This window comes from Silene latifolia, chromosome 3 (genome assembly GCF_048544455.1).
Source record: "Silene latifolia isolate original U9 population chromosome 3, ASM4854445v1, whole genome shotgun sequence".
NCBI lineage: Eukaryota > Viridiplantae > Streptophyta > Magnoliopsida > Caryophyllales > Caryophyllaceae > Silene > Silene latifolia.
In genome coordinates this window covers 129,890-154,950 of record NC_133528.1, presented here as the reverse complement: position 1 = coordinate 154,950, position 25,061 = coordinate 129,890, and the positions used below count along the sequence as shown (strand labels likewise).

Genomic DNA, 25,061 nt, shown 5'->3' with positions numbered 1-25,061 from the left:
AAAACTTCCGTCACGCATCGGCATTCCACATCAGTGACCGAGTCCAGATGATGGGGTGGGCGGTGGGGGTCCAAGGAGGGGTTGTCAACTTGTGGTTAGACACAACAAAACTGACCTAACCTCGAATATTTCGACCAAGATGTACCCATTTCGGGATTTACAACATCTGAATTTCTGAAATCAAAGCCTGACTAAACTAAGATTAGTCACCGGGAATTTAATTCGTAGAGTGACATGAGTTCGACATGCAGAATCAAACTACTCGTGAGACCAACTCTCCAATTTTATCAGGTCAGCAAGACATAAAATACCAATCATGCCTCCAATACAGGAGGAGCGTTTAGGGATTGATTCACAGTACAAGAGAGCATGAAACAAAGTTCCAAGGGAGATGGATCAAAATACAGCATTACCAGAGGAAGCTATTGAGACATTGGAGTTATGTTGTGGTCGTATGATATATTCAAACATACTCCGTAATTCATACCACCCTTACAACAGATCACGAAGCATAGAATACCAGTTTTACATCTCAGGGTCGTAAATTAAGGCTGGAGACTAAAGTTCACAAAATTATTTGGCAGCACCAAAAATCATTCCTCAGCACGAAGAGCGAAGGTGAACGGTTATGTACTAACCCAAAACTAAACCTTCATACCAGTAGAGTTCACTACTTTGCTCCTCACGTGCATTAACATTAAACTACTGTGTGGGTTTCTGGCAAACAGAGATGACTCAAGGTCTAAGGAATGACTCATTATAGAGGCATTCCATATTTGCATGCACATGAATATGGCACTGCTAGGAAGCGAGAGGATGCAGAAAATCTGCTGTGCAAATGTGTGAGTTTGTATGTATGTGTTGCACCACACAAATGCTCAAAAGCAGGAAACATGTGTACAAAACATGAAAGTCATCCATAAATGAATAAAATACCCCTAACAACGAATAAAAGCGGTAAACAAATGATTGGGACGGAGGGAGTATGATTTAAATGTTAATGACAGGTACAATACTACGAGGCATAATGGTGTCAAATAACAGCACAGTAAGTGAATAGTCATCTAGACAAGGAAAGCTGATCATAGTATAATGAAAATGAGAGACATAAGCTAAAACATTTTCATCTCAACATGATTTCGAAGGGGACAAAGACACATGCTAGTTCCTCATCTTAAAAAACGATTTCTTTTAAGATAAAGTAAGATCTTAAGAACAGTAGCATAATTTTCAATCTACTACATATGTAACTCACCACTTGTAGCCAATTACGCTTGTATAGAACAAGGCAGGTTATAAAGACTTTGTCTGTCTTAATCCACTGCGTCTCTTCCTTGAGCCTTTTCATCTCTCTGGCGGTGTTTCCGGGTTTAGAATTTCCAAATGTAGGGCCTTCTGCTTAAGCACCAAAAGCATTTCATCATTTTCTAACTTCATTTTTTCATTCTCTAGCTTCACCCTCTCAAGCTCCCTATCTTTCTTGCAGCGAAATCGTAACCATTTAAAATGCTGTTTTTCAAGGTCAAGTGCCTCGGCCAGCAACCTGACCTTTTCTTCTTCTGATTGCTGTAACTGCTGCTGGATCCACGCTCTTTGTTCCGTGGGTGACTTCACCTTATCTGGAAACCTCGCAGCCAATTGGACTTGGTTGCCACCTTCTTTATCAGGCAAAGGCCAAAAGGCAGAGTTGCCTTCATTCAGGCTGCCTTTTATACCAAAAGCTATACTTCCATGGTTGGCCTCAGGATCATCGCCATACGAATCATCATCATCATCAGATTCAGATTCATGGATTCTATCACCTCCTCGCTCTTCAGATATATCGTTACCATTTGAGTGCACATCCTGAGTCGGTAAATGACCTTGTAGATCAACATCATGGCACCCTGGAATTAACTGCCCATTGTGGTAAGCACACATTTCTCGATAGAACAAATGTTTGGAGCTCAAAATCTTCCTCACCTCATCTTTAGCCTTATTTGTTAACTGTGGCATGGAGTCCATCAAAGACGGATTTTCCACAACTTGACAGCTAGTTCCCCTGCCGAGAATATCATTCAACTTCTTATACCTTTTATTCAAGTCATTGAACTTGTCCTCGCATTGTTGAGGTGACACACAACAGCCCTTGCTTATCATGATGTTTGAAACCATTTTCCACTTTCCCTTTTTGTGTAACATCCCGAACTTCCTCTTGGGCCCATCTGCCGCTTCATGCACAGCATCATCACCAACAGATGCAACCACAGCTATCAAAAGCCTGATCACGTCATCAGTCCACTTCATCCTTTGCCAACGTAATTTCTTTTTACTATTAGTTCCATTACAATTCTCACCATTCACATCATCCGTAAAACTTGGTTCCTCATCGTCACTTGTAGTATTATTACTACACGAAGGCCCTAGAGATATTCCCTTCCCTCTACCAAGATCCATCGCCATGCCCCCTAACGTTAACTCTTTCCCCTCTCCAAACCCAAGCGGCGGCTCATTTTCAAGAGCACCCACCATGTTCAAGGGAGGAAAATGATTAGGTTGATGGGTCATCAATGGCTGACCCATCTGACCTTGCTGACGCTTAGGCATGGGCATTTCCATGTCCGATAAACGACCACTTGATCCTGATAAAAACCAGCCTCCTGAACCCGAACCATCCATGACAATTATAACTCTATGATCATTAAAAAACACAACTGCCAGCTATTCTCAACCAGATACCGCGATACTGTTACCCCCAAACTTCAGCCACAACCCACAAGTTCACACCACACCACCATTGATACTTACTCCCTTCACCCCCAACCAAAAGAAAATTAGAGAACAACAGAATGATCCTTAAGCTTAAACTCACAGTTCAATAACAATAACAAGCAAAAGATACGCAGCACCCAGAAAACCCCATAAAATTAATCACACAAGATACCAACTTTATTGCATAAAACTGAATTCTAGGGTTTAAAGAACCTAAAAGATAACATAAGGTTTAACTTTTTACAGAAATATCATGCTTAAACTCAGCTTCTAAGGCACAATAAGCAATCACAAAGCAAAGACAACAAAGATAGCAACTTTTTAAGGTACAGAAAATATAAAGATTACCAAGTTGTTTAGGGTGAAGGATTAACTTACCAAAGCAATAAAAAATGCAGAATCAGAGAGAGAGAGGAAAAAGAGGGAAGAACTGATTTTGGTGTTGACCAACACAAACACAAAAGATAACCCAGAAAACAAATGTTAGCAACAGTGTAATTGGAAGGAATAATTGTGTATTGTGATTGTCAATAGAGCATCATGTGTTCAAACAAGTGTGGTGATGCTCATATACTCCATCTTATTTTTGCTTATGCTAATTGCTAATGCAAGGAAAGTGTTGATTTTGATGATGTGAGATTTTAGATTATATAAGTATTTATCGAATCGAATACAAGGTTTGACAAACTTTGTTTTGCCTTTTAAGTTTTAAATAGTTTTGCTATTTTGTTGAATAAGTAGGGGTGTTCATTGGTCTTTGATCCCGTTTGGTTTGGTCTTTGGTCCAGACCATTGAATGAAGCTGTATGCATAAGTAATGATGTATAAGTGATCATGTCAAGTATTGAGTTAGCGGTGGCATCATGGCACCGATTGTGGTCTTGTGTTGGAGATGAATTTATTATTGTATGGAATAACTAATTTTTGCAAGTTATTTCATACTATGGCGATCACGGTATTGGATGTTTTTTCTCTTTTTCATCCATTCAAATTGATTCATTACATTTTTTTTTCAAAATATTTAATATTTTTTGTACATTTAACATATGTTAAATTATTGCAACACTCTTTTACAATAGAGTTACTCTATTTAATAAATTAATTGGCACATTTTTTTTATTAAGACGATTGATTGGGCCCATTAATCCGAGAGAAGAAATAACCAAAGATTGAATTGCTTTCTAGCCTTTATTTTGATCTTGAAACCATTGCTTCTTAAGTTCGATTGTGTTTTCTTTTATGTCAGTCACACTCACTTAACATGTGGGCTTTACCTGTAATAAACTTACTAAAAAAATTGTAGGTGTGAGAAAATAGATCACAATCTCATGGTCGCTATTTTCTCCTCCAATATTTGAATTCATACTAATAATTGAATATGTAAGGAGAATTTTATTCAAATGATATGAATCCAGAAAAGACATGAATAATTGCTATTTACATAAATCACCACCTAACACAGCCACTAACCATGTTCTACCGAGGAGGTCAAGCGGCCTCTCGGCGAATGTAACTGCCAAGTAGCAACTACCAATAAAATGTGAGAAAAATTACAGTAAACTATTTGCAATTACTCAAATCAGAAGCTCGCTAAAAAGGTTCTAATGCTATGATTAGATTATAGGATCGTCTCAGGTATTTCTGACACACATTGGCTTCTTGTAAGACTGCAATAAGAGAGAAGAACAGACAACACTAATGGACGAGGCTGCCATACATGCCCCAGCAACCCAAGGTGGAAGCCGAATCCCAGTGAATGGGAACAACATTCCGGCAGCTAAAGGCATGGCTAGGACATTATAACCAAGGGCCCAAACATAATTTAGCCGAATTCTGGACATAGTTTTCCTGGAGAGATCCAAGGCTGTCACCACATCTTCTAGGTTGCTTTTGATGAGAACTATATCGGCTGCCTCAATAGCAACGTTTGTCCCAGCGCCTATGGCCATCCCAATATCTGCTGCTACTAAAGCTGGTGAGTCATTTATTCCGTCTCCCACCATTGCCACTGCCAACCCTTTCATCTGGATCATAAAGGATTATGACATTATCAAACACTACTTGAAAAACATAAGATCAGGGATTAGGGTGTTCTTAAACGCGGTGAACCAACATTAGTCCCTTTCAACATCATCATTCTCACAAAGCAACTCAAAACAGGCATACAAAAGAGTTAATTCATAAGTGCTACATTGTCTACACAGCATTCTCTAGCTAACATCAATCATAATGATCTTTTGTTTGTTCCATATTTTTTTTTTTGAACACATGAACACCATTCACCATTTCACCGTAAGATGTTAAGATGTGGATATGAAATACTTTTTGTGTTGGTAACTATCAAGAAATAATTGATTTTAAATCTCTGATTTTACCACCGAAATTTCAAAGGCCTCTCCTCAATAGCAAACTTTTGGATAAGAACTTTAAGGCAGTGATAAGACGAGGTGATATTCCAATATATAACACAAGGTAACATCACCATGTCTTATTCAGTAAAACGGCCAACCTTTTGCACTACATAAGCAAGCATATTTTGATAACAATACAAGAATCCCATGCAATATTGTGCAGTGACTTTTAAATATATCAGTATCATTACCTGAATTTCTTTTATCTTCTTTGCTTTTCCAATTGGATCTGTTTCAGCAAAAACTTGAGTAATACCAACTTCTCTTGCTATAGCTGATGCTGTACCCCAGTTATCTCCAGTTACCATAATGCTGGATATGCCCATTGACTCGAGAAACCTAATGACTTGACCAGCCTCGGGTTTCACAGGATCCGTGACAGCAAAAGCCGCTGCTACCTTCCCATCAATGGCAAGTAGAACACATGTACGAGCCAAATTCTCAGTCCCTGAGATATGTTCCTCAACCTCACGACTCATTTGAACATCAAAAGCCTTCATAAGCCTCTTGTTTCCTATGAGAACTATTTTCTCACCCACCTTTCCACTTACTCCAGCTCCTGGATGCACCTCAAATTCCTTAGCATCTTCGAAGTGGTCAGCCGGTGACTCATGTCTATTATGAAGACTCTTTGCATGTTCGGCAACGGCTTTTGCTATAGGGTGCTCACTGTTTGCCTAAAGATATTGAGAAAAACATTAATTCAATTTTAGTACCACTTAAATAAACCCATTCACAGAGGTTCACATTAACATTTCTATGAAACTTTGTTAACAGTGCTATTACCTCTGTAGCGATTGCTAGATCACAGACTTCCTCCATTGTTATCTGAGAAAAGAGACGAACAGTAACAACAACTGGCTTTCCCATTGTCAACGTTCCTGTCTTGTCAAAAACCACTGCTTTAACCTACAGGGAGATAATCAGCTAATCGTATCAAAAGTGACCTCAGATAGTACAAAGTTAAAATCATTAAACACCACTAGACCGTAATAGTAATAAGTGATTAAGCAATTCTAAAATGACATGTTACTGTAATATCTAGCTGCCATTAAGGTAATAGAAACCACACACAGCCCCTGTGCCAAAAATTTATATTTTGCAAATCAGACAGTAAGCAACGACACCGACTATATCCTAATGATATTTTCACGACAAAGATACGTAATACCCCATTGCAGCCAGTGGCAAGGCACAGGATTTGAACGCAACCTTAAAGTTGAGCTGAAAACATAAAAACATAAGAAGTTTTCGGATGAGATAAAAATTGCGTCATTAATACGAAGCTTTATAATGGTGCCAGAAAATCCAGCCCCACTGTGGAAGGTTGCTTTTTTTAGAGGGGGGTACAGGCATTGAGTTGGGACTGTTAAAGAGGAAAGTATCATGAGCATGGGATCAAACATGTAAAAAGCTCCTCATACACACACAATAACCATTGAGAACTTCCTACTTGCAATGTCGACAGTGTCATTCTCAGAAATCAATTTCATCTTTATATGTAAAACAAAGTTATTTCTCTTAGAAATACCACAAAAATGATTCTCCGTGAACTAGTTCCTGAAACACATCTGTGTATGAATATATGAGCAAATAAAACCAGCTCTAGAAGAAACAGTAAGTTTCTGCTATCCAGCAACAAGAGTAATATTACTGATTACTGATCCAAATAACGAATGACTTTTCCGTATAACTCCTAGCCTGAATTTAGTTGGAAAACCTTCACATGTTTTATACAATATTTAAGTGATCAAAACCAAGCTGTCAAAAAAAAACGCATACCTTGTGTGCCTTTTGAAGCGCCATGCCCCCCTTGATGAGCACACCTAGTGAAGCACCCTTGCCAGTGGCAACCATGACTGCCGTAGGAGTTGCCAATCCCAAGGCACATGGACAGGCAACTACAACAACAGATATTCCAAACTGCAAAGCAAGCTCAAATTTATCCATTGATTCAGGTATCCAGTGTTTTGGATAAAGACCAGCCACTCCAGTTGCGAACCATGCTAACCATGTTACAAAAGCTACTGCAACAACCTAAAGTGCAACAAAAGGAGTAAACGCTTTAGTTTCAATTTTTTTCCCTAAAAAAGAGGAAAAAAACCTTCACTCACTTAATAGCAAAATCACAGGAAAAAAAACTCAGATTAGGACAGTGAGGGGACAAAGAAACACACGAGACAACTGATCCTTCTCATTTCAAGCAACTATAATGGAACAAACTAAAGAGACTAAGGCCCGTATTGTGCCTCTACCCATCTGAAAAGATACACCAAATGGTTGAATCTTTACCAGAGACACCATCCCCACAATTAACTACGTTATTGAATAGCTTTTTCTGAAGCAACAAACTTTTTCTCTTTAAGTGCGTAACATTTGACATGAAGGTAATGTAAATGAGCAATTAAAAAAATGCCCAGAAAAATTGAACCATGCTTTTTATCCTCAGTTAGTTAAGCTTGAGCCTGTTAAATCATCCTGAACACCATTTGCTTATAGCCTAACTAACATAGCCGCATCGCAAGAGGTCCATCAAGAGTATGAAGGTCAGAGACAAGAGAGGTAAAACTAATAGAACAAACGAACTTACAGTTGGAACAAAAAACCTGGAGATCTGATCGGCCAATTTCTGAACGGGGGCTCTTGCCAATTGTGCAGCCTCCACAAGTTGAACGATTTGAGAGAGTGCTGTTTCTGATCCAACATGTGTAGCCTTAACTATAATACAGCCATTATCATTTACAGTACCACCAATAACCTGATTATCACATCACGGAGAAAAAAGAATTCCATCATTGAAGAATTCAAAGACATGAACTTAAAGGCACTAAATGAAGGGAAAACAAACAAACAAATACATATTATACCTTATCACCAAGTCTTTTGGCAACTGGCTCTGCTTCTCCAGTAATCATGCTTTCATTTACATAGCTTTGACCATCAATAACGATCCCGTCAACAGGAACCTTTGCCCCAGGAACAATCTTAAACAAATCATTCCGCTCTATAAGTTGAGTGCTGATTTCTGTTTCAGAAGTTACATTTCCATCGTCATCGATTGTTACCAAGCATGCAGTATCGGGAGCAAGCTCTGTCAGTTTTGCTAAAGCATCTGACGTCTTCCCTTTCGCCACAATCTCCAAATACTTACCCAGGAGTATAAAAGATATTAACATCGCGCTAGTCTCAAAGAAGTCTTGACCTTCAAAGTTATTGGAAACCAAAGCTTTAATCAGAATGTAAAGAGAATAGAAATAAGCAGCATTGGTCCCCACGGCCACCAAAACATCCATATTAGAAGATTTTCGCCTCAATGCATGATATGCCCCAATGTAAAACCTGAAAATAACATTAAGAGAAAACCAGATATTGACGTATGAAAGCAAGATGCAATTACATAATTAGTAAGCAACATAAATTATGCAACATAGCTCATTTGGGGTTCCAAGTTAGTACCTCCTGCCAATGAAGAACTGAACTGGTGTACAAAGTATCCACCTCAATACCATTCCAATTGTAAGCATATTGTGAATTTTGTACTCTAACCAGTTGCCATATGGCTTAAGCATGGGAAGTATCATGGAAAAGACAAATACGGGGATAGTAAAAACACAACTCCATAAGAATTGTGTTTTGTACATGAGGATCTCTTTTTGGCGATCAGTCTCTCTTTGTGGGGGAGGAAGATACAAGCTAGCATCGAAAGATGTTGGGCCAACCGAAGCCTCTCTGACGCATTGTATCAGTGATCTTGGACCAGTTAATTCCGGATCATAGCTCACAATCACTTTGCTACCTTCAGTATCCATCTCAACATAATTGACCCCAACCGCTAATTCAAGGGCAGATCTAACAGCCGTTGCCTCTTCAAGAGAATGAACTCCATCAAGCTTAAGGTGCACTTTGTTCACGTCATCACCAGCACTTATAAGATCAGCATCGAAGCCACAATCTTCTACAGCTTCAATTATCTGTTTAGGGTCGGTAATGTTAGGATCAAAATTGACCTTGGCTTCCTCGAGAGCTAGGCCCACCACAGCCCTTTTTACCCCATTAGCTGCTGAAAGGGCTCGCTCTACAGCCTCGGAACAGCTGGTGCATGCCATCCCTTTGATCTTTAATCTACACACTGCTATATCTTGTTCTGGAGACCCTTCTACTTTGAAACCTGCATCCTCTATGGTGCCTTTTATTGTTTTTCCCTAGAAAAAAATGACGAAAGAGTACAAATAAATCAAACACATGTCCAACAAAATAAAATGTATAACCTGTCACGTAATTGAACAGGAAGAAGCAAAGAAGCAGCTACACTCGAAAACTTACATCAATAACTCCTGAGACATATTTAACGACTGCTTTGCCATCCATCACTGATATAGAAATAGACTGTATTCCATCAAGCTTATTTAGCACAGACTCAATTGACGTAGCGCAAGATGCGCACTCCATACCCTTAATCTCAAATTTCAATGTTTTGATCCTTTTATCAGCATCTTGAGGAATGTCAATGGTCACAGAGTCCTGAGATTGTAATAGCGGCTCATCCAGATCGAGCTTGTCGTGAACTTCCATTACAATGGCACCGATATTTTAAATTCTTGAGCGTTGTTTGAAATCGAAATTAAATAGAAAAACCTGTATGATAAACCTGATAAGGGTGAAGACTCATGGATTTCATAGCTATTGACCAAGTTGGAATTATCTTGAATTATGCCATCAAAGATTCTTTATTTTAAAAAAAATTAAAATGGAAAAGCTACCAGGTCAAATGCATTAATAATATACGAAGTTAAACAACAACAGTCTCACACAAGACTACCAATTACGGAGTACTAAAAACATTCAAAAGCATGCTTTGGGATGCATTTATCTAATATCTCGGTATAGGAGCTTGAATCACAACTACGTAAAATTCAATCAAAAGCACAGAAATTGTAGTATACAAATTTATTCGGAGGAAACCCGAAAGCTAGCATCTCCGGCAATGGGCTACAAAGTAGTCCCTGGGTTGAACGGAGACAGTACAAAAACTTGGAAAGTCCATTAATAAGGCTAATCATATAGTAGTAATACGTATGTAAATAAACTAAACAGAAATATTCAATTAGATAAAGAAGAAGTCACTCACCTTGAGAATTGATGAATGATTAGGTTGGAGAAGCAGTTACGTGAATCGATTGTAAAATTAGGGATTTAAATTTCGGAAGTCGGCGGTTAAATTTGGGGGAAAACGAGAACCGCCGCAAAATGTGTGATATCAAAGTGTCGTCACTACAAACAAGGAGGGGAATTGCATTTGTCAACTTCTTTTTCACGCGCCATTTATTCCCTTCGCGGGACCCCGCTATCCTTTTGAATTTCATTATTAAATTATCACAAATTGTTGAGTAAGACGGCCTTTTACTATAAGACCAACCTACTAATAAAAGCCCAAATAAATTACACACTCAAAAAAAAAAAAAAAAAAAGAAAACTACTTGCTGTAGTCTGCAACTTCCCAACTAGATAACCAACGAGAGCACCTCTTCATAGTTCTACACTTATTATACACCAGTAACACCACCATTAACAATACCAATTTTTGGTTTTAATAAGACAACTAGGGAGATTGTATTATACACTTTGAATTTTAAATGACAAATGAGTAGTTATTCTGACTTTGAATTTGGTGGGTTTTAAATTAAAAAATCATGGTTCTAATTTGAAAACTTTGAAGTGATTTTAATTTATCAAAGGTAAAATTAAAATTGAGCACTTTAACTCTAAAACATAAGATTTTAACTTAAAAACATCATGATTGAAGATAAAAATTTTGGAATTAAAACTCAAAGTTTTCAAAATAAAACCATGAGTATTCAAGTTATAACCATAAATTAAACTTTTCAAGTGTTGAATATGAATTAGAAAATTTTGAAACTTTGAAGATCATATCCCAAACCTAATAGATGGTGATTGTTATCGACTCTGATTATTGGCGATCTTCATCTTTCGTTTCAGTTGATTGGTGGGAGCAGAGGGAGAGCCGAAGGAACATGATGGGAATGACGGTTGTGAAGGCTGGGACGAAGCAGATCGACGAGGCAGTAGCGGAGGCGGTGGTTGTGACTTAGGCGGTGGAGGTGATGAGAAGGTGAAAAGGTAGTGAAGAATTGAAGGATATAGATTTGGCAGTAGGAGAAGAGCGTTATTATTTTGTTTTTAACCTTTCTTTATTTTGGGCTAATTTTTCTATTGGCCCGTCCTATGCTATAGGACGGTCCTATAGGAGAGTTGCTGTTAAATTATTATTACCTCTTTTTTTTTTACTTTTTACAAATAATCATTACCAAAATTATCGATTTATGTTAATTTATTATCAATCAAAAAAATCTTATAAAATGGTTTCTGGTTTACATAATTTTTATGGGTTCAAACTATTTGGTAATATAAGATGTGATGTATCAACTAGGAAAAGCGATCTACATAAAGAAATGAACAAATCTTATGAGTCGTTTGATATATCAATAGGAAAAATAATGGAGTTAAAAAGTACTCCGTAGATATGAGTGAAAATGAAAGAGATTACCCTTCATCTAGTGTTTTCGAGGATGTGAAGGTTTTTCACCATTTTGTGTTGGTGCGCTATAAGATGGAGTTAGGGTTTCGACTTGGGGAAGGTTGTTGTGCGACAAGTCCGGCGGGTGAGATGGCAAAGTCACTCATACGCACCGGTGGATGGGCCTTCGACGACAGTGGTGGAAAAGGCGGTTGGTGGGGGCCTAGGGAGTGGTAGAGATGAATATTGGTGGCTAGGTTTGTAATACCCCGTCCCAAATCCTGAGTCGGGATGAGTCCCTCATGATAGCTCGTCATGCTATGAACTTAGTCCACAAATCAACACGGGTCTTTTCCAACACACTTTGTCCTCACTCATGCGTATCTCTGAAATCTTCCCAAGAGGTCACCCATCACAAGATTACTCTTAGCCAAACACACTTAACACTCATCATAGGATTAATCCCAACCAAGCACATCACTTAACTATAGAGTTCTTTTGTATGGATAACCGTAAAAGAAAGTGTATTTTGTTGAAATGAGTAGTACTTTCAATTCCTTTAGGTACTAGTCATTTAAGCCTATCAATAGGACTCTTCAAGGCAGTACTCCACCCGAATAACGTTTTCGGTTAACATGAAGTATTACAAGGTTACTAGTAGTTGAGTGAATAGGGTAATAGGTGTACCAAATACGGGGGTAATGTAAGGCGTATGGGAATAATTCTTTAACTCAAACAAACATTAACAAATAGGTGTAACGAGATTTGGGAGGAAAGGTAACGGGTAAGGGAATAATTGTTTAATTTTTTTTATTTTTTTTTTGGCAGCTGACAAGAAAGCTTTACACAATTAGTGATCCATAACCCTTTTAGCAAGGTTGTGAGCCCTCTTATTGAGACTTCTAGGCAAATAACTAATACTTAGGCAATGAAAGAATGGAGTGAGCCGGGAGAGATCATCCAGAATTCCTGCAATAACGTGATGCCTTCTTTCAACACCTGCAATTTGACCTATTAGTTGAAGGCAGTCTGATGAGATATCCAGATGTAGCAAGCCCTCATATTTTGCCCAATCCAGCACTACTTTAACACCCAGGGATTCAGCTTGAAGCGGCGACTCTGCCATGATTTTCCTCATACCTACAAAGAAAATGACCTCTGCGGTATTTCAAGCAGACCAACCCACAACAGCGTCATAGGACGGACACCAGCTCGCATCCACCTTAGCTCTCACCATTTGACATGATTCGGGCCCTCCAACCAAAAAGAACGGCCTACCCTCTCTCAGCATTTGCTTTTCTCCATCGCCCTCCATGTACTTCACCGGGTTCATCCCCTCATTCAATCCGACGCTCGACTCAGCGCTAGAAGCTGTTGCCACTGTCTGTGACCATAGCTTAAAGAAAACCTTGGAGATAAACATTTCACCTCGAAAAAAAATATTATTTCTCAGTATCCATACACTCCAGATTGTTGCTAAGAATTGAAGATTCCTAGTTTCCCCGTCCTCATGCTTACCCAAATAATAGATCCAATTAATAATCCATCCATCCAGGTCCACAGTCGAGTTCTGACTTGTGTTTATCCCTAGTTGCGTTCCAGCCCAAATCCTATAGGTAATACAACAATCTATGAAAAGGTGTTCCAGTGATTCCAACTCACCCCCATTTTTGGAACATAGCCTACATGTGGAATCCACTGATAAATTCCTTTTAGTATACTCACTCCCCACCGGAAGAGACTTTGCAATAATCTTCCATAATAACACTTTTCATGTACACGGACCAGGTAGTCTCCATAGGCGCTTCTTACAAAACTGTTTGCTTATAGGGTTCCGCCTTGATAAGTCCCCCACCCCCCGCGCCTTTGGTTACCATGTAATTATCAAACCCAATGTCATAACCACTCTTAACCGTGTAATCACCACTACTTGTGTATAACCAGTACATTTCATCCTCCATTCTCGAGCCACTAAGCGGCATAGCCATAATTTTATTGATCCACTCATCTTTAAAGATTAATCTTACTATTCCTTCATTCAATCCTCCATGGTTGTAGCATAAATCCTTTATGCGCATATTCTTTAGACAGATAAGCTCCAGAGTTAGGAGGCAATCCTCCGATTCCGGATACTCCCCACCTACCCATTTCGAGGTCCAAACGTTTAAATTCGAATTACATCCAGGTTTCCATCCTATATTCTCCATTATAAGGGTCAAACCATGTATAAGGCTTCTCACTCCCCATGATCGATTACTACATTCCTAAACATTTTGAACGTTACTATATAACTCCGACCCAAAGATTCTCTGTCTAAAAAGCCCATGGAAGAGTGATTTTTCATTTGTTACTAAACGCCACGCATTTTTCCCCAACAAAACCTTATTAAGACATTCAATATTCTGAATTCCGAGACCTCCTCCACACTTCGGAAGACTGAGAAAGTTCTTATTACGCCAATGAATAGTCCTACCCACTTTACATTCCGTCCGCCAAAAATGTGCCAGAAGAGAATTGATCTTGCTGGCCACATTTACCGGTGTTTTGAACACCGATAGAAAGTAATTTGAAAGGTTTGATAAGATGGAAGAAATAAGAGTAAGCCTGCCAGCAAGTGATAAGAAGATCCCATTCCACGAGGATATGCGCCTTGTTACATTTTCTACTAACTCTCTAAAGAATTCTTACTTTGAGAATTGATACTCTGTAGGTATTAGGCCGAGATTCTTGCCAATTCCTTTATTATTTGTTATTTTAAGAGTATTTAGACAATGCCATCTACCCTTCTTATGCGAATTTATATTGTGAATTGCCTCGTGTGCCACCAAGATATTATCACTAATGTGTCGGCCCTGATTAAAGCATTGTTTAACTTTAATTAAGACAAACATTAACAAATAAAATGAGAGTGTTCCAAATCCTTCCCCTTTCCCAGCATTGTTATACCACTGTAAAAAAAAAAAAAAAAAGCATTGTTATACCAAATGTCGTCTTCGTAATACCCTGTGTTAATTGAATATGTTATTTGACTAATTGAAGAGATATGTGATATGCTTAAATGACTACTGCACATATCCACCTTTTTCCACCATCACCGAGTGGAGTGAAATAAAAGTATTTGTCCTATACTTATCAATAAATCTCAATTAAAGATTTCATAATAACACCATACATCCTTATACGATTATGTAATATAATTATAAGTAAACGATTCAGCCGACGAGCACCTCCCTAGACGCCTAAGGAAGCGCCCATTTAGATATCATTGGCTTCAGTTAATGTATTATACAACGGGTTGTATATACAACTTATTCAATGTAGTTGAGCTTTGTTATAAAGTTATCGAGCTCTACTAACAAAATTATCGAAGATGATACTGAAAGTTATTGAGCTTAACAGAATAATTATTAAGCTCAATAACTTTGTAAAATAGTTCAATAACTTGTAAAATAGCTCAACAACTTTGTGTAAGAACTCAACAATTTTGAGGCGGTTGTACAATGCTACTATACAACTGGTTATAAGATAATATTTATGCATTGGCTTGGGGGAATAATATAAGACCGAGGTGTCGACAAGTCAATGTCCTAAGAGCGTCAACTCATCTCCATCTAACGACTACAACACCTCCATGTCATCATGCCTCCTAATCACAATCACTACCTCTTGTATAAACGATCCAAACGGACAAAAGTGCGCCGAGACAATTTGTTTCCGATGACCCAAAATAGAGATACCAAACCCAACGAAGTACTCCACATAACATAAACATAACCAAGATCGATAATTTAGTCGTTGAGCACGTAAACTCGACGATTTCTATGAACTTCATCTCTACTGTTACTTGATCCTGACGATGCCCAGAAATGACAACATCCAATTCAAATCATCCTTCATCAAAATCCCCAATTTCCCAATCCACAACCCTAACCCTAAATCCTCCTTCTGCTCCCATTCCCTATCTTCCTCCAAATTCTCAATCACCCACTTCCTAAACTTGCTCAAATCACCCAGAACTCTACTATGCTCATCCACACTCTCACTGAGTCAACCCAGCGACCCCGACTCAACCCCTCAGAAGCCCGCTAGTCGGACTCGGAGAGAGGACGAGGAGAGAGTGTTGATTAGCGAGGTGTTAGTAAGGAGCAAAGATGGAGAAGAGTTGGAGAGGAAGGATTTGGAGTATGAAGCTTTAATGGCGTTGAAAGCGTCTCGTCCCAATTCGGCATTGACGGTTAGGGAGGTACAGGAGGATGTTCATAGGATTATTGATTCTGGTTACTTCTCTTCTTGTATGCCTGTTGCTGTTGATACTAGGGATGGTATTAGATTAGTCTTTCAGGTATTATTCATTCTTTCTTAATCCTCTACTTTTTTTTATATTATATTATTCTGGATATTTACATGTTAGTAGCTCCAAAATTTGAAAAGAATGGCCGATATTTAGATGTAACTCAATTGTTGAGCATGTACTAGCTGAATGTTTTGCTGTCGCCATCGGTTAGTATGTATGGTAGTTACCAGTTAGGTAAAATCTAAACCCAAAACAGGTAGTTAAAATGTTTGATATGCATCACATGTTAATGCTCGGCAAGGTCATTCTCCGGTGTTGTCAATTGAAAGAGCAGAAAGCTGGTGCAAGCCAAATCATCATTGAAATGATGGTGTAAAATGTATGAAGGGAGGGAGCGAGGGAGGGAGGGTTATGTGTTGCATCTTTTATCTGGTTGATTTCTCCTACTTTCAGGTGGATAATGTATCCCTGATTTATTTTCCTAGGTAGAGCCAAACCAGGAGTTTCGAGGTTTGGTTTGCGAAGGAGCTAATGTTCTCCCATCCAAGTTCGTAGAGGACTCTTTTCGTGACGGATATGGTAGTTTTTCTATCTTCTTCCAATTATGCTTTTTAATGGTTTCAGCCTTCCCTCTGTTGAATTAAATTTTGTCCTCAAGTTCTGCAGGAAAAGTGGTTAACATTAGACGTTTGGATGAAGTGATTGAATCCATCAATGGCTGGTATATGGAGCGAGGCCTGTTTGGCATGGTGAATAACTGTTATTCTGTTAACTGCTTTTTCTTCAAGACTAACCATTTTCCTTTCCAAAAGTGGTAACCATCTACTCTCTGTTTCTGCGTGTAAATAACCACACTCATTTTTTCTTAAAAGGTATCGGGCGTTGAGATCCTTTCAGGGGGAATTTTGAGGTTGCAAATTTCTGAAGCAGAGGTCAATGATATTTCGATCCGCTTCCTTGATAGAAAAACGTATGTTTTAACCCAAGATCATTCTAGTCTAATCAAACTTGTTAGGTTGCATAAGTGTTTTTTAGTGTCTTTTGAGTAACAATATAGAACATGATTATGCAAATGGTGACTAGATGTATGTTCTCTTATAACCAAGTCTTCTGTATTGTTATTTTTAGGCGTGAACCAACCGTCGGTAAGACAAAGCCTGAAACTATACTCCGGCAGCTTACAACTAAAAAAGGACAGGTAGTTTTCATTACTCCTAGTTCTCTCGCTGTTTTAGATAGCACAGTTTGTTCTTGCAAAAATCCAAAAAAATGGATGATGCCTGCAGGAGAGTAGAATCCCGCAAACGTTTGTGATTTTATTTCTGTTGTATGTACCACACTATCTGTACAATGCCAAAAACATGATCATGCTTTCCATATTTTTCACAATTTTATGTAGTACTGGTTGTCTTCAGTTGGGGATTGAGAAACAACAAGGTTATGCTGTCCAGGATATACAATCCTCCAATTGCAGATTTAGTTTTTTCATAATGTTTGGATCGCCTTTTTTATTTTTATTATCTGTTAATTTTGCCTTTTGAATGGCAATTTGTTGGATCTCCTTCATGCTTATTGTTTTTAAGCATCCTGCTGTAAAATAACACAACGAATTGGTTGATCCTTTGTCTAAAAAGAGGGTTTGTGTGTGTGTGTTTGTGCTTCCTTGTCAGGTTTACAGTTTAAATCAAGGAAAAAGGGATGTAGAAACTGTCTTAACGATGGGAATCATGGACGATGTCAGCATATTTCCTCAACCTGCCGGAGGTACGAATTTGTCCTCTTTCCTTCTATGGACTACTAGCTTATTACACTTGCTTTCTGCCAACACCATGTCATGTTGTATTGAATCCTGTTTACCTGGTCAACTTCTTGTATGGAATTCACTGTTTGTCATCTGCTGTTTGGCCTTCGCAATGATTACAGATTCTGATCAAATGAAGCCCTTGCTAACTGAATTTAGCTATATATGGCTTTAACCCATGCTTCTAGAGTTGTACTCCGTAGTATTCTTTCTGGTTATGGCCTAAGGAGTAAGGAGAAGGGTTTAATTTACTAGGATAATGCACACATATAGCTAGTGTCATTGTTACACACTTATTTTTTCAGCTATGCTCTCCATCAATATTATCAATAGTATACAGCTGATTGGCTAGTGGACCCACTGACTTTCACTTTATATAGATTAGTTGAAGAGGATTTACCTTCGTGGGGCTTGAACTTAGGATTTGAATTTAATCCTCATGCTCCATTGGCTATTTAATGGACACCTAAAAGACAGGCCTTGTTTCGCTGATTTATGTGGTCTGTCATGTCTGGCGGTGGCACGGAGTTCTTATGAGTGTGTTCTTTGGTCATTTGCATAGGAGCGAGTCACTAACTCACCATACTTCCGGATCTGTGTTACACTATATATATAGGAAGGTTGTGAATTGTGTTTCATACTAACACTAACTTTTGTATCTATTGTCTCCAACACTGCAGACACAGGCAAGGTTGATCTTGTGATGAATGTGGTTGAGCGTGTCAGTGGAGGTTTCTCAGCTGGAGGTGGTATTTCAAGTGGGTATGAGTTATTGTACTGAGAGGAATATCAAGATCATGGCCTCTGGCTGTGGCTTCGTATTTATTCATCTGATACCCTTCTTGCAATTGCAGAATAACAAGTGGGCCCTTGTCAGGTCTAATTGGAAGGTATCAAACTTACATCCCACTTTTGGGTTTTGCTTGCTTGTCAATTGCCATAGTGAACAGAGAATCTCCAATGCTACGAATCTTTTATGAAAATTACCTTATTTTTCAGTTCTAGAATTAAAGTACACGAGTCTTGTATTTTTATAGTTTATAAGCTAAAGATTACTTTGTGAAGGTGAAGCGAATCTGTTAATGTAGGAATTCACGATCCCAACTTTTTTATAGAGCACAATATTGGTCTGTGAATTACATACAATAGACTGGCTTAGGGAGATTTAGACATTGTCAAAGAGTAAAGCACCATTCAAAGGTGAGAGGGGGTGGGACAGGTAATCAATAATGGTAAAAAAAATAATGATTCTTTATTGAAATGAAGAAGAAAGCAAGAAACAATGATAGCGAACGAAAGCAGCAAAATGTAGTGTAGATAGAACCCAAAGCTGGTATGGCACACATATTGATTAACCGACTAGGTATTTCTTCTTGTGCATATGTAACATTTAGTTCATAGTTGTTCAAATCTTAAGGCAGTCATGGTCTACCCCTGCCCTTCAATAGCTCTGCTTATTGTGTCTGCTTTTACTACTTCTTGGAGACTACTCTATCATGCATGTTGTGATGCTGAAGTTGAGCTTGACTTTGACTGTGCTTTTATTGATTTTCTGTGGAAGCATTGCTTCCTTGAAATACATGAAAAGCAAGATTCTGCTTTCTATGGGTCAGTCATATATGTGTCTAATGATTGTTGACATATAAGTTCTGTTTCTTGTTCTATCCTTGTTGCAGCTTTGCATATTCTCACCGTAATCTGTTGGGCAAGAATCAGAAAGTTAATGTCTCACTAGAACGGGGCCAAATCGACTCTATATTCCGAGTGAATTATACAGTTCCTTGGATTGAAGGTGATGACAAGCGTACACAAAGATCCATTATGATTCAGGTGATAAACTGTGTCTTGGAAGATTTATAATTTCATCAGTAAGAAGAGTTGTGCATAAATTGTTGTTAATATAACTAATTGGATTTCCAGAACTCAAGAACTCCTGGTACTTTGGTCCATGGTAACCAACCTGATGATAAAAGCTTTACCATTGGCCGTGTCACAGCTTCCCTTGAATTCGGCAGGCCTCTGAGACCTAAGTGGAGTGGAACAGCTGGTCTCATATTTCAGGTATATTTCTTACTCCTAAAGGATATTAAGGCCATAAGCTTATACAACAACAACAACAACAACAACAACATACAACAACAACATTACTCCGTTGCCTCAATGGCTCCTGCAAATTGCGGGGTAAGGGGGTTTGGATGTACGCAACCTTACCCTTGTGTTAGCAACACAAAGGATATTAAGGCCATAAGCTTATAAGTTTGACAAATTTGGCCAAAGAGGGATATCAAATTGTATCCCTCTTTGGCCAAATTTGTCAATCTTGTGTGCTAATCAGTTAGCTAAATCTTGATCATGTTGCTGATATTGTCTTTTAGCGGAAATGTAAGAACTTTAAAATGAGAAAATTCTACATGCACATTCCCAAGTCCTCTCAGTCTTTCAATGTAATCTTTGGTCCACAATAATCAAAGTTTATTCTTTATATATTTTAATTTTCTTTTCCTAAATTTTTTATGTTGGTTGGGATATTCTCTTGCTTGCGATTGCAATTGAAGATAGGTAGTACCGCTGTACCGGACTACTCCCTCTCATTATTTGGATTTGTACCATTTTCAAAATGTGAGGAGAATGTTGATAAAATGGTGCTCCAAAGAATCAGTAGTAGTATATAGTATTCTGTATTTTTTAAGGAACAAACTGTAGAAAGGAGAGGGTTGTCTCTCTTTAAGACACTTCAATTTGCTAGCAAATTATTCCACTGTTGCTGATTAAGCTGTAATGTAACCTACTCTTATTCATGACCTTGCAGCGTGCTGGTGCTCGGGATGACAAGGGAGATCCTGTTATTAAGGATGTCTACAGCAGCCCTCTAACTGCAAGGTATCTCAAAACTGCTGTGCCCTGCACTCTGTGCTCAATTGCCCATCACAGCTTTTCTCTTTCCTATGTTTTATAAATCGTGCTCTGTTTAATGAGGATTTATGGCTTGTCCAGTGGGAACACTCATGATAATATGTTGCTCGCCAAAGGCGAGTGTGTCTACACTGGTGACTTAGGATCGTCAATGGTTAGTTACCTTTCACCCATCTTATTCCAAGACCTTTTTTGTTATTCCTTTCTTTTTTGTTTCTGATATATCTTCTGTATATCTAGATGGTTTTTAGCATGGAACAAGGGCTTCCTATCTTGCCTGAGTGGTTGTTTTTTAATCGAGTGAATACTCGTGCGAGGACAGGAATGGAAGTTGGACCTACTAATTTTCTATTAAGGTTCGATGTGTCCTTGATGTTTTTCTGTAATTTGATTTTTTGCTTTTTGTTTGGTTCATACAAGGAGGGATGGATATGTAAATTAGAGAACTCTTTGAAAATTTTCATGAATTTAATGCCTTATTTATTCTTCAGTTTGTCTGGGGGTCATGTAGTCGGAAATTTCTCCCCCCATGAAGCATTTGCAATAGGTGGAACAAACAGTGTGAGAGGATATGAAGAAGGCGCAGTTGGTTCTGGCCGCTCATATGTGGTTGGTTGTGGAGAAATTTCTTTCCCACTGGTACTGTTCTATATCTGCACATTTCTCTTTCCTCTTTGCAACTATCTTTTACCTCATTCTCTAACTGAAATTTAATGTGTGCAAATTTCCAGTTTGGTCCGGTAGATGGGGCTCTATTTGCAGACTATGGAACTGACCTTGGTTCAGGCACATCTGTTCCTGGTATGGTTGAATATTTCTTTGAATTATTTATTAATTTCTTCATTTGTATGTACTGTACTTGAGAGATGGTATCTAGCTTCACCCGTAAGCCTTATCGCGATGATGAATTCTGAGTCGAGTTTGAAATTATGTGAAGGGGATCCTGCTGGTGCAAGACTAAAGCCTGGAAGTGGATACGGGTATGGATTTGGGATCCGGGTCGAGTCCCCTTTAGGTCCTCTACGACTCGAGTATGCTTTCAATGATAAACAAGCTAGGAGGTTTCATTTTGGCGTTGGTCATCGGAACTAGCAAAGGAGTTTTCGCACGTCCTCTCATAATTCTTTCAGCTTGTGTTTTTTACTGATGGCTATCAAATTAACTTGCATTTTTTTTTGGTGATCTCCTTTCTCGAATGGTCATAGTCTACAATTGTACGCCAATGTACGATTATTTCATGTGTGTAGCCTTCGGTTGTAGTATAATACGGACTAGGAAAAATGATGTGAGTTTTTGTGTAGCATTCGGGTTAATCAATATGTGTTCCATACAAGTTTTTGTGTAGCCTTCGATTTTTGCCACATATGTCACTGATATCTTGGTCAGTTAATTATGTTGAGTAATACAGAGTAAATATAAATGTCACCCTGAGTTAAGTAGACGTCAAAAGCATGACAATGTTACAGATCTATACTGTCTGTCTATGTACGTTCGACTTTAGACTATCATAGAATAATCAAAAGGACTCGCCTTGCCTACATTTTGTAAAGTCATGCTTTCATAAGTAATTTTCAACGTGGTTCTGAAATAATCTATAAATAAACTAGCGAGATAGGACAATATCATAGAATAGTTCAGTTCAGCTTCACTCTTATTATCGTTGTCGCAAGTTTGAATACGGTGAGTTGAAGTAAGTGGATCACAATTAGAGGTGATCAAATGCGGGCTTGGCCGGACATTTGCTAGGCTCACGTTAAATTTTTGGCCACGTGTTGCAGCACACAAGTGGAGTACTGCAATTCAACAAGCACCTTTAATGGAGCCGAGCCCAACCTTGAAGATGATGAAGAACCCTAGGTAGAATAGTAGAGAGAGATTGTAGAGAGATATAAAATGTAAACTGAAATGTATATATTTGATTGAATGAATTGTTTGTTACAGCTTTGACGGTATTTATAATGACTTGACAACTAATTACAATCTGACTCTAACTAACTGACAGCTAGTTGCCAGTTCATCGACAGCTATAAACTTCTAACTGATTTTTAACAACTTAACAACAAACTTCATAACAACTTCCTGATACTACAACACCACGGACAAGCGGGTTAGGGGGTTTGGGACGGGTTAGTGGACCGGGCCTTTGTATTTTTCTTTAAAAGCCTTGTCCATACCCGCTTATTTAGCGGATAGGATGAGCCAGGTTCAATGAACAGGACGACCTATGAACAACTCTAATCAATGTTAACTAGTAATGGTAAAATTTGCCACTCCAAGTAGGAATAGTTGACCGGTCTCATTTGAAGTTGCACGGCCACATTCTGCAATGAATCTGCATATTTGACTTTATTATACCAATTTTAGTGGGCAACAAAACCCAATTCAAGTGGCCTCGTCAAAAATAGTTGACTGCACAATCAACTACGACTATGTTTTTCGTTTTTACAGTTTTATTATTATTAACCTTGCAGACAGTTATGAAAGCAGATATAAATAAGCGCATAAATTAGTGCATCAAAACGTGTATTACTTATGAGCAAATGTAATTAATTAACATAATAATAATAATAATGTGTGGCCTGGTCGACATCCATATCGTACAAAATTAATTAATTAATAAGAAAATAAGAGACATACGGCAAGACACGGGACAGGCAAGACTCGAAGTAATCTTCACTCGTGTTGTCTTGATCTTTGAGCCTTGAAATCAACATTAATAATTCACGTAAACTACTAATTCTTGATGCTACAAAACTATGCCACCCTTTTTCTATTACAAGCTCTTTGTTTTCACAAACATTATTTGACCTACGTTGATTACTCTCAAGACGGCAATATCCGTCTTAAGATTTAAACGGGTAAAATTTTTCCACTTAGATAGATTGAGAATAACATTCTGATCTGTTATTTCCTAGACAATTAACTTTTGTGTCATCTACACTATTTGAACCGTTATTTGTTTAAAACGGATACACCCGTCTTAAAAAAGAATTTGTAATTTGACTTGGATTTAGCGAACAATGGTGACAAACTTCCTCTATTAATTTTTATTTAATAAATTTAATTAAAACATTTCTCACATATACTATTGAACAAAGCATATAAAAATAAACGAATGAAGAGAATAGTACGTAGTAAATACGAAAGTTATAACACTATATTAATATTGAAGAGTTTACAACCGAGAACTTGTATTGAGTTTATGACACTTGTACATTCATAAATTTAGGTCATTTTTTAGAAATTAAAAGAGTATTATTATAAAGTTATACTCATACGTTGAGAATAATAGAAAATTAAAGAAGACATTAAAATCAAAAGTATAGAATATGAAAAAACATTGTGTTAGTGTTTAGTACAAGGCTAGTATGTAGATGGCACCTGAATTAATTAGGTGATTAAGTTGGTCTAGCTTTTATTTTAAGTTGGTCTAGCTTTGCGGCCTTCATTGCAGTGTGCTGTGCCCCAAACTCTCATCAACCTGTCAAATGAGAACTCAACAATCTCTTATCCTCCACTCCTACCTATTTTATTACTTATTAAGTTATTTTCTTCATGAATTATAAATAAAGGAACTATGAACTATTAAAGTACTTATAATAGCATGAAAGAATATCACATTACTCGATCTAATAAATTATGACTGTCTTGTGAGTTTTAAACGTTTAATTGTTTGCCTATATGATGAATTTCTTCTATCCTAGTTACTGTCACTATAATAAGAACCACGTACTAGTTTATTAATAATATTTTTGGTAAAGTCACTCTATCATGTTACAAAGCTAAGTCAAAACTTTTTACATACTTAAATCTCAATCCGTATATTATTAAGAACTTATTGAATACCTTGTTCAGTTTATAGTGATTATTCACAAATCAGAATTTAGGACTAAGACCTTGATGACGTTGTAATAACAAATTAATCAATTAATTTTCATTAGGTTTTCTTGCTCACCTACCTATATGTTATTATTATTATCCAAGATTTTGAACATTAGGGTTTGATAGGTCCGAAATCCAAGAAGATGATCAAGTACAAATAAACAAAGGGAAGAAACAATAGTGTTGGTGCAAAATGCATGGTAAGAAGTGTATGTAATCTTGATTACAACAATCAAACAAAGATAGAGGTATTTAATGTCCCCCGCCTACTCTTAATCCTCTTCCTATGCTTATCGAAAACTTCAACACTATATATTTGGGAATTTTGCAAATCCCCAAATCATATTTTTTTTCTAATCTTTTTGAACCTAAACTAATTACTAATCGATCGATCTCTTGCCCTAGCTAGCTAGTTATTATATTATTCATCATGTCTTATCTAAAACAAGCAGGGTTTTGTTCCCAAAAACTTTG

General features: G+C 37.8%; 3 protein-coding genes across 3 annotated transcripts; 1 reads left to right on the top strand and 2 right to left on the bottom strand.

Moving 5' to 3' along the window:
* Positions 1–1,019: 1,019 nt before the first annotated feature.
* On the bottom strand, positions 1,020–3,372 carry LOC141646572 (uncharacterized). The gene is made up of 2 exons (XM_074454444.1): positions 3,130–3,372; positions 1,020–2,790 (listed from the first exon to the last, which is right to left on the bottom strand). The coding sequence occupies exon 2, from the start codon at positions 2,656–2,658 to the stop codon at positions 1,345–1,347; it is 1,314 nt and encodes a 437-aa protein (XP_074310545.1). The 5' UTR covers positions 2,659–2,790; positions 3,130–3,372; the 3' UTR covers positions 1,020–1,344.
* Positions 3,373–4,123: 751 nt separating this feature from the next.
* On the bottom strand, positions 4,124–10,484 carry LOC141646571 (copper-transporting ATPase HMA4-like). Its single transcript, XM_074454443.1, has 9 exons — positions 10,291–10,484; positions 9,486–9,797; positions 8,619–9,364; positions 8,030–8,501; positions 7,753–7,920; positions 6,945–7,199; positions 5,949–6,071; positions 5,354–5,839; positions 4,124–4,775 (listed from the first exon to the last, which is right to left on the bottom strand). Exons 2-9 carry the CDS (start codon positions 9,732–9,734, stop codon positions 4,383–4,385), a joined length of 2,892 nt encoding a protein of 963 aa, XP_074310544.1. The 5' UTR covers positions 9,735–9,797; positions 10,291–10,484; the 3' UTR covers positions 4,124–4,382.
* A 4,913-nt stretch (positions 10,485–15,397) lies between these two features.
* LOC141646570 (outer envelope protein 80, chloroplastic-like) lies at positions 15,398–22,049 on the top strand. Its single transcript, XM_074454442.1, has 16 exons — positions 15,398–16,039; positions 16,477–16,570; positions 16,658–16,740; positions 16,864–16,961; positions 17,120–17,189; positions 17,662–17,755; positions 18,473–18,554; positions 18,647–18,682; positions 19,469–19,622; positions 19,713–19,853; positions 20,602–20,672; positions 20,787–20,859; positions 20,946–21,061; positions 21,197–21,344; positions 21,437–21,506; positions 21,643–22,049. The coding sequence occupies exons 1-16, from the start codon at positions 15,554–15,556 to the stop codon at positions 21,795–21,797; spliced, it is 1,971 nt and encodes a 656-aa protein (XP_074310543.1). The 5' UTR covers positions 15,398–15,553; the 3' UTR covers positions 21,798–22,049.
* The last annotated feature ends 3,012 nt before the right edge of the window (positions 22,050–25,061 follow it).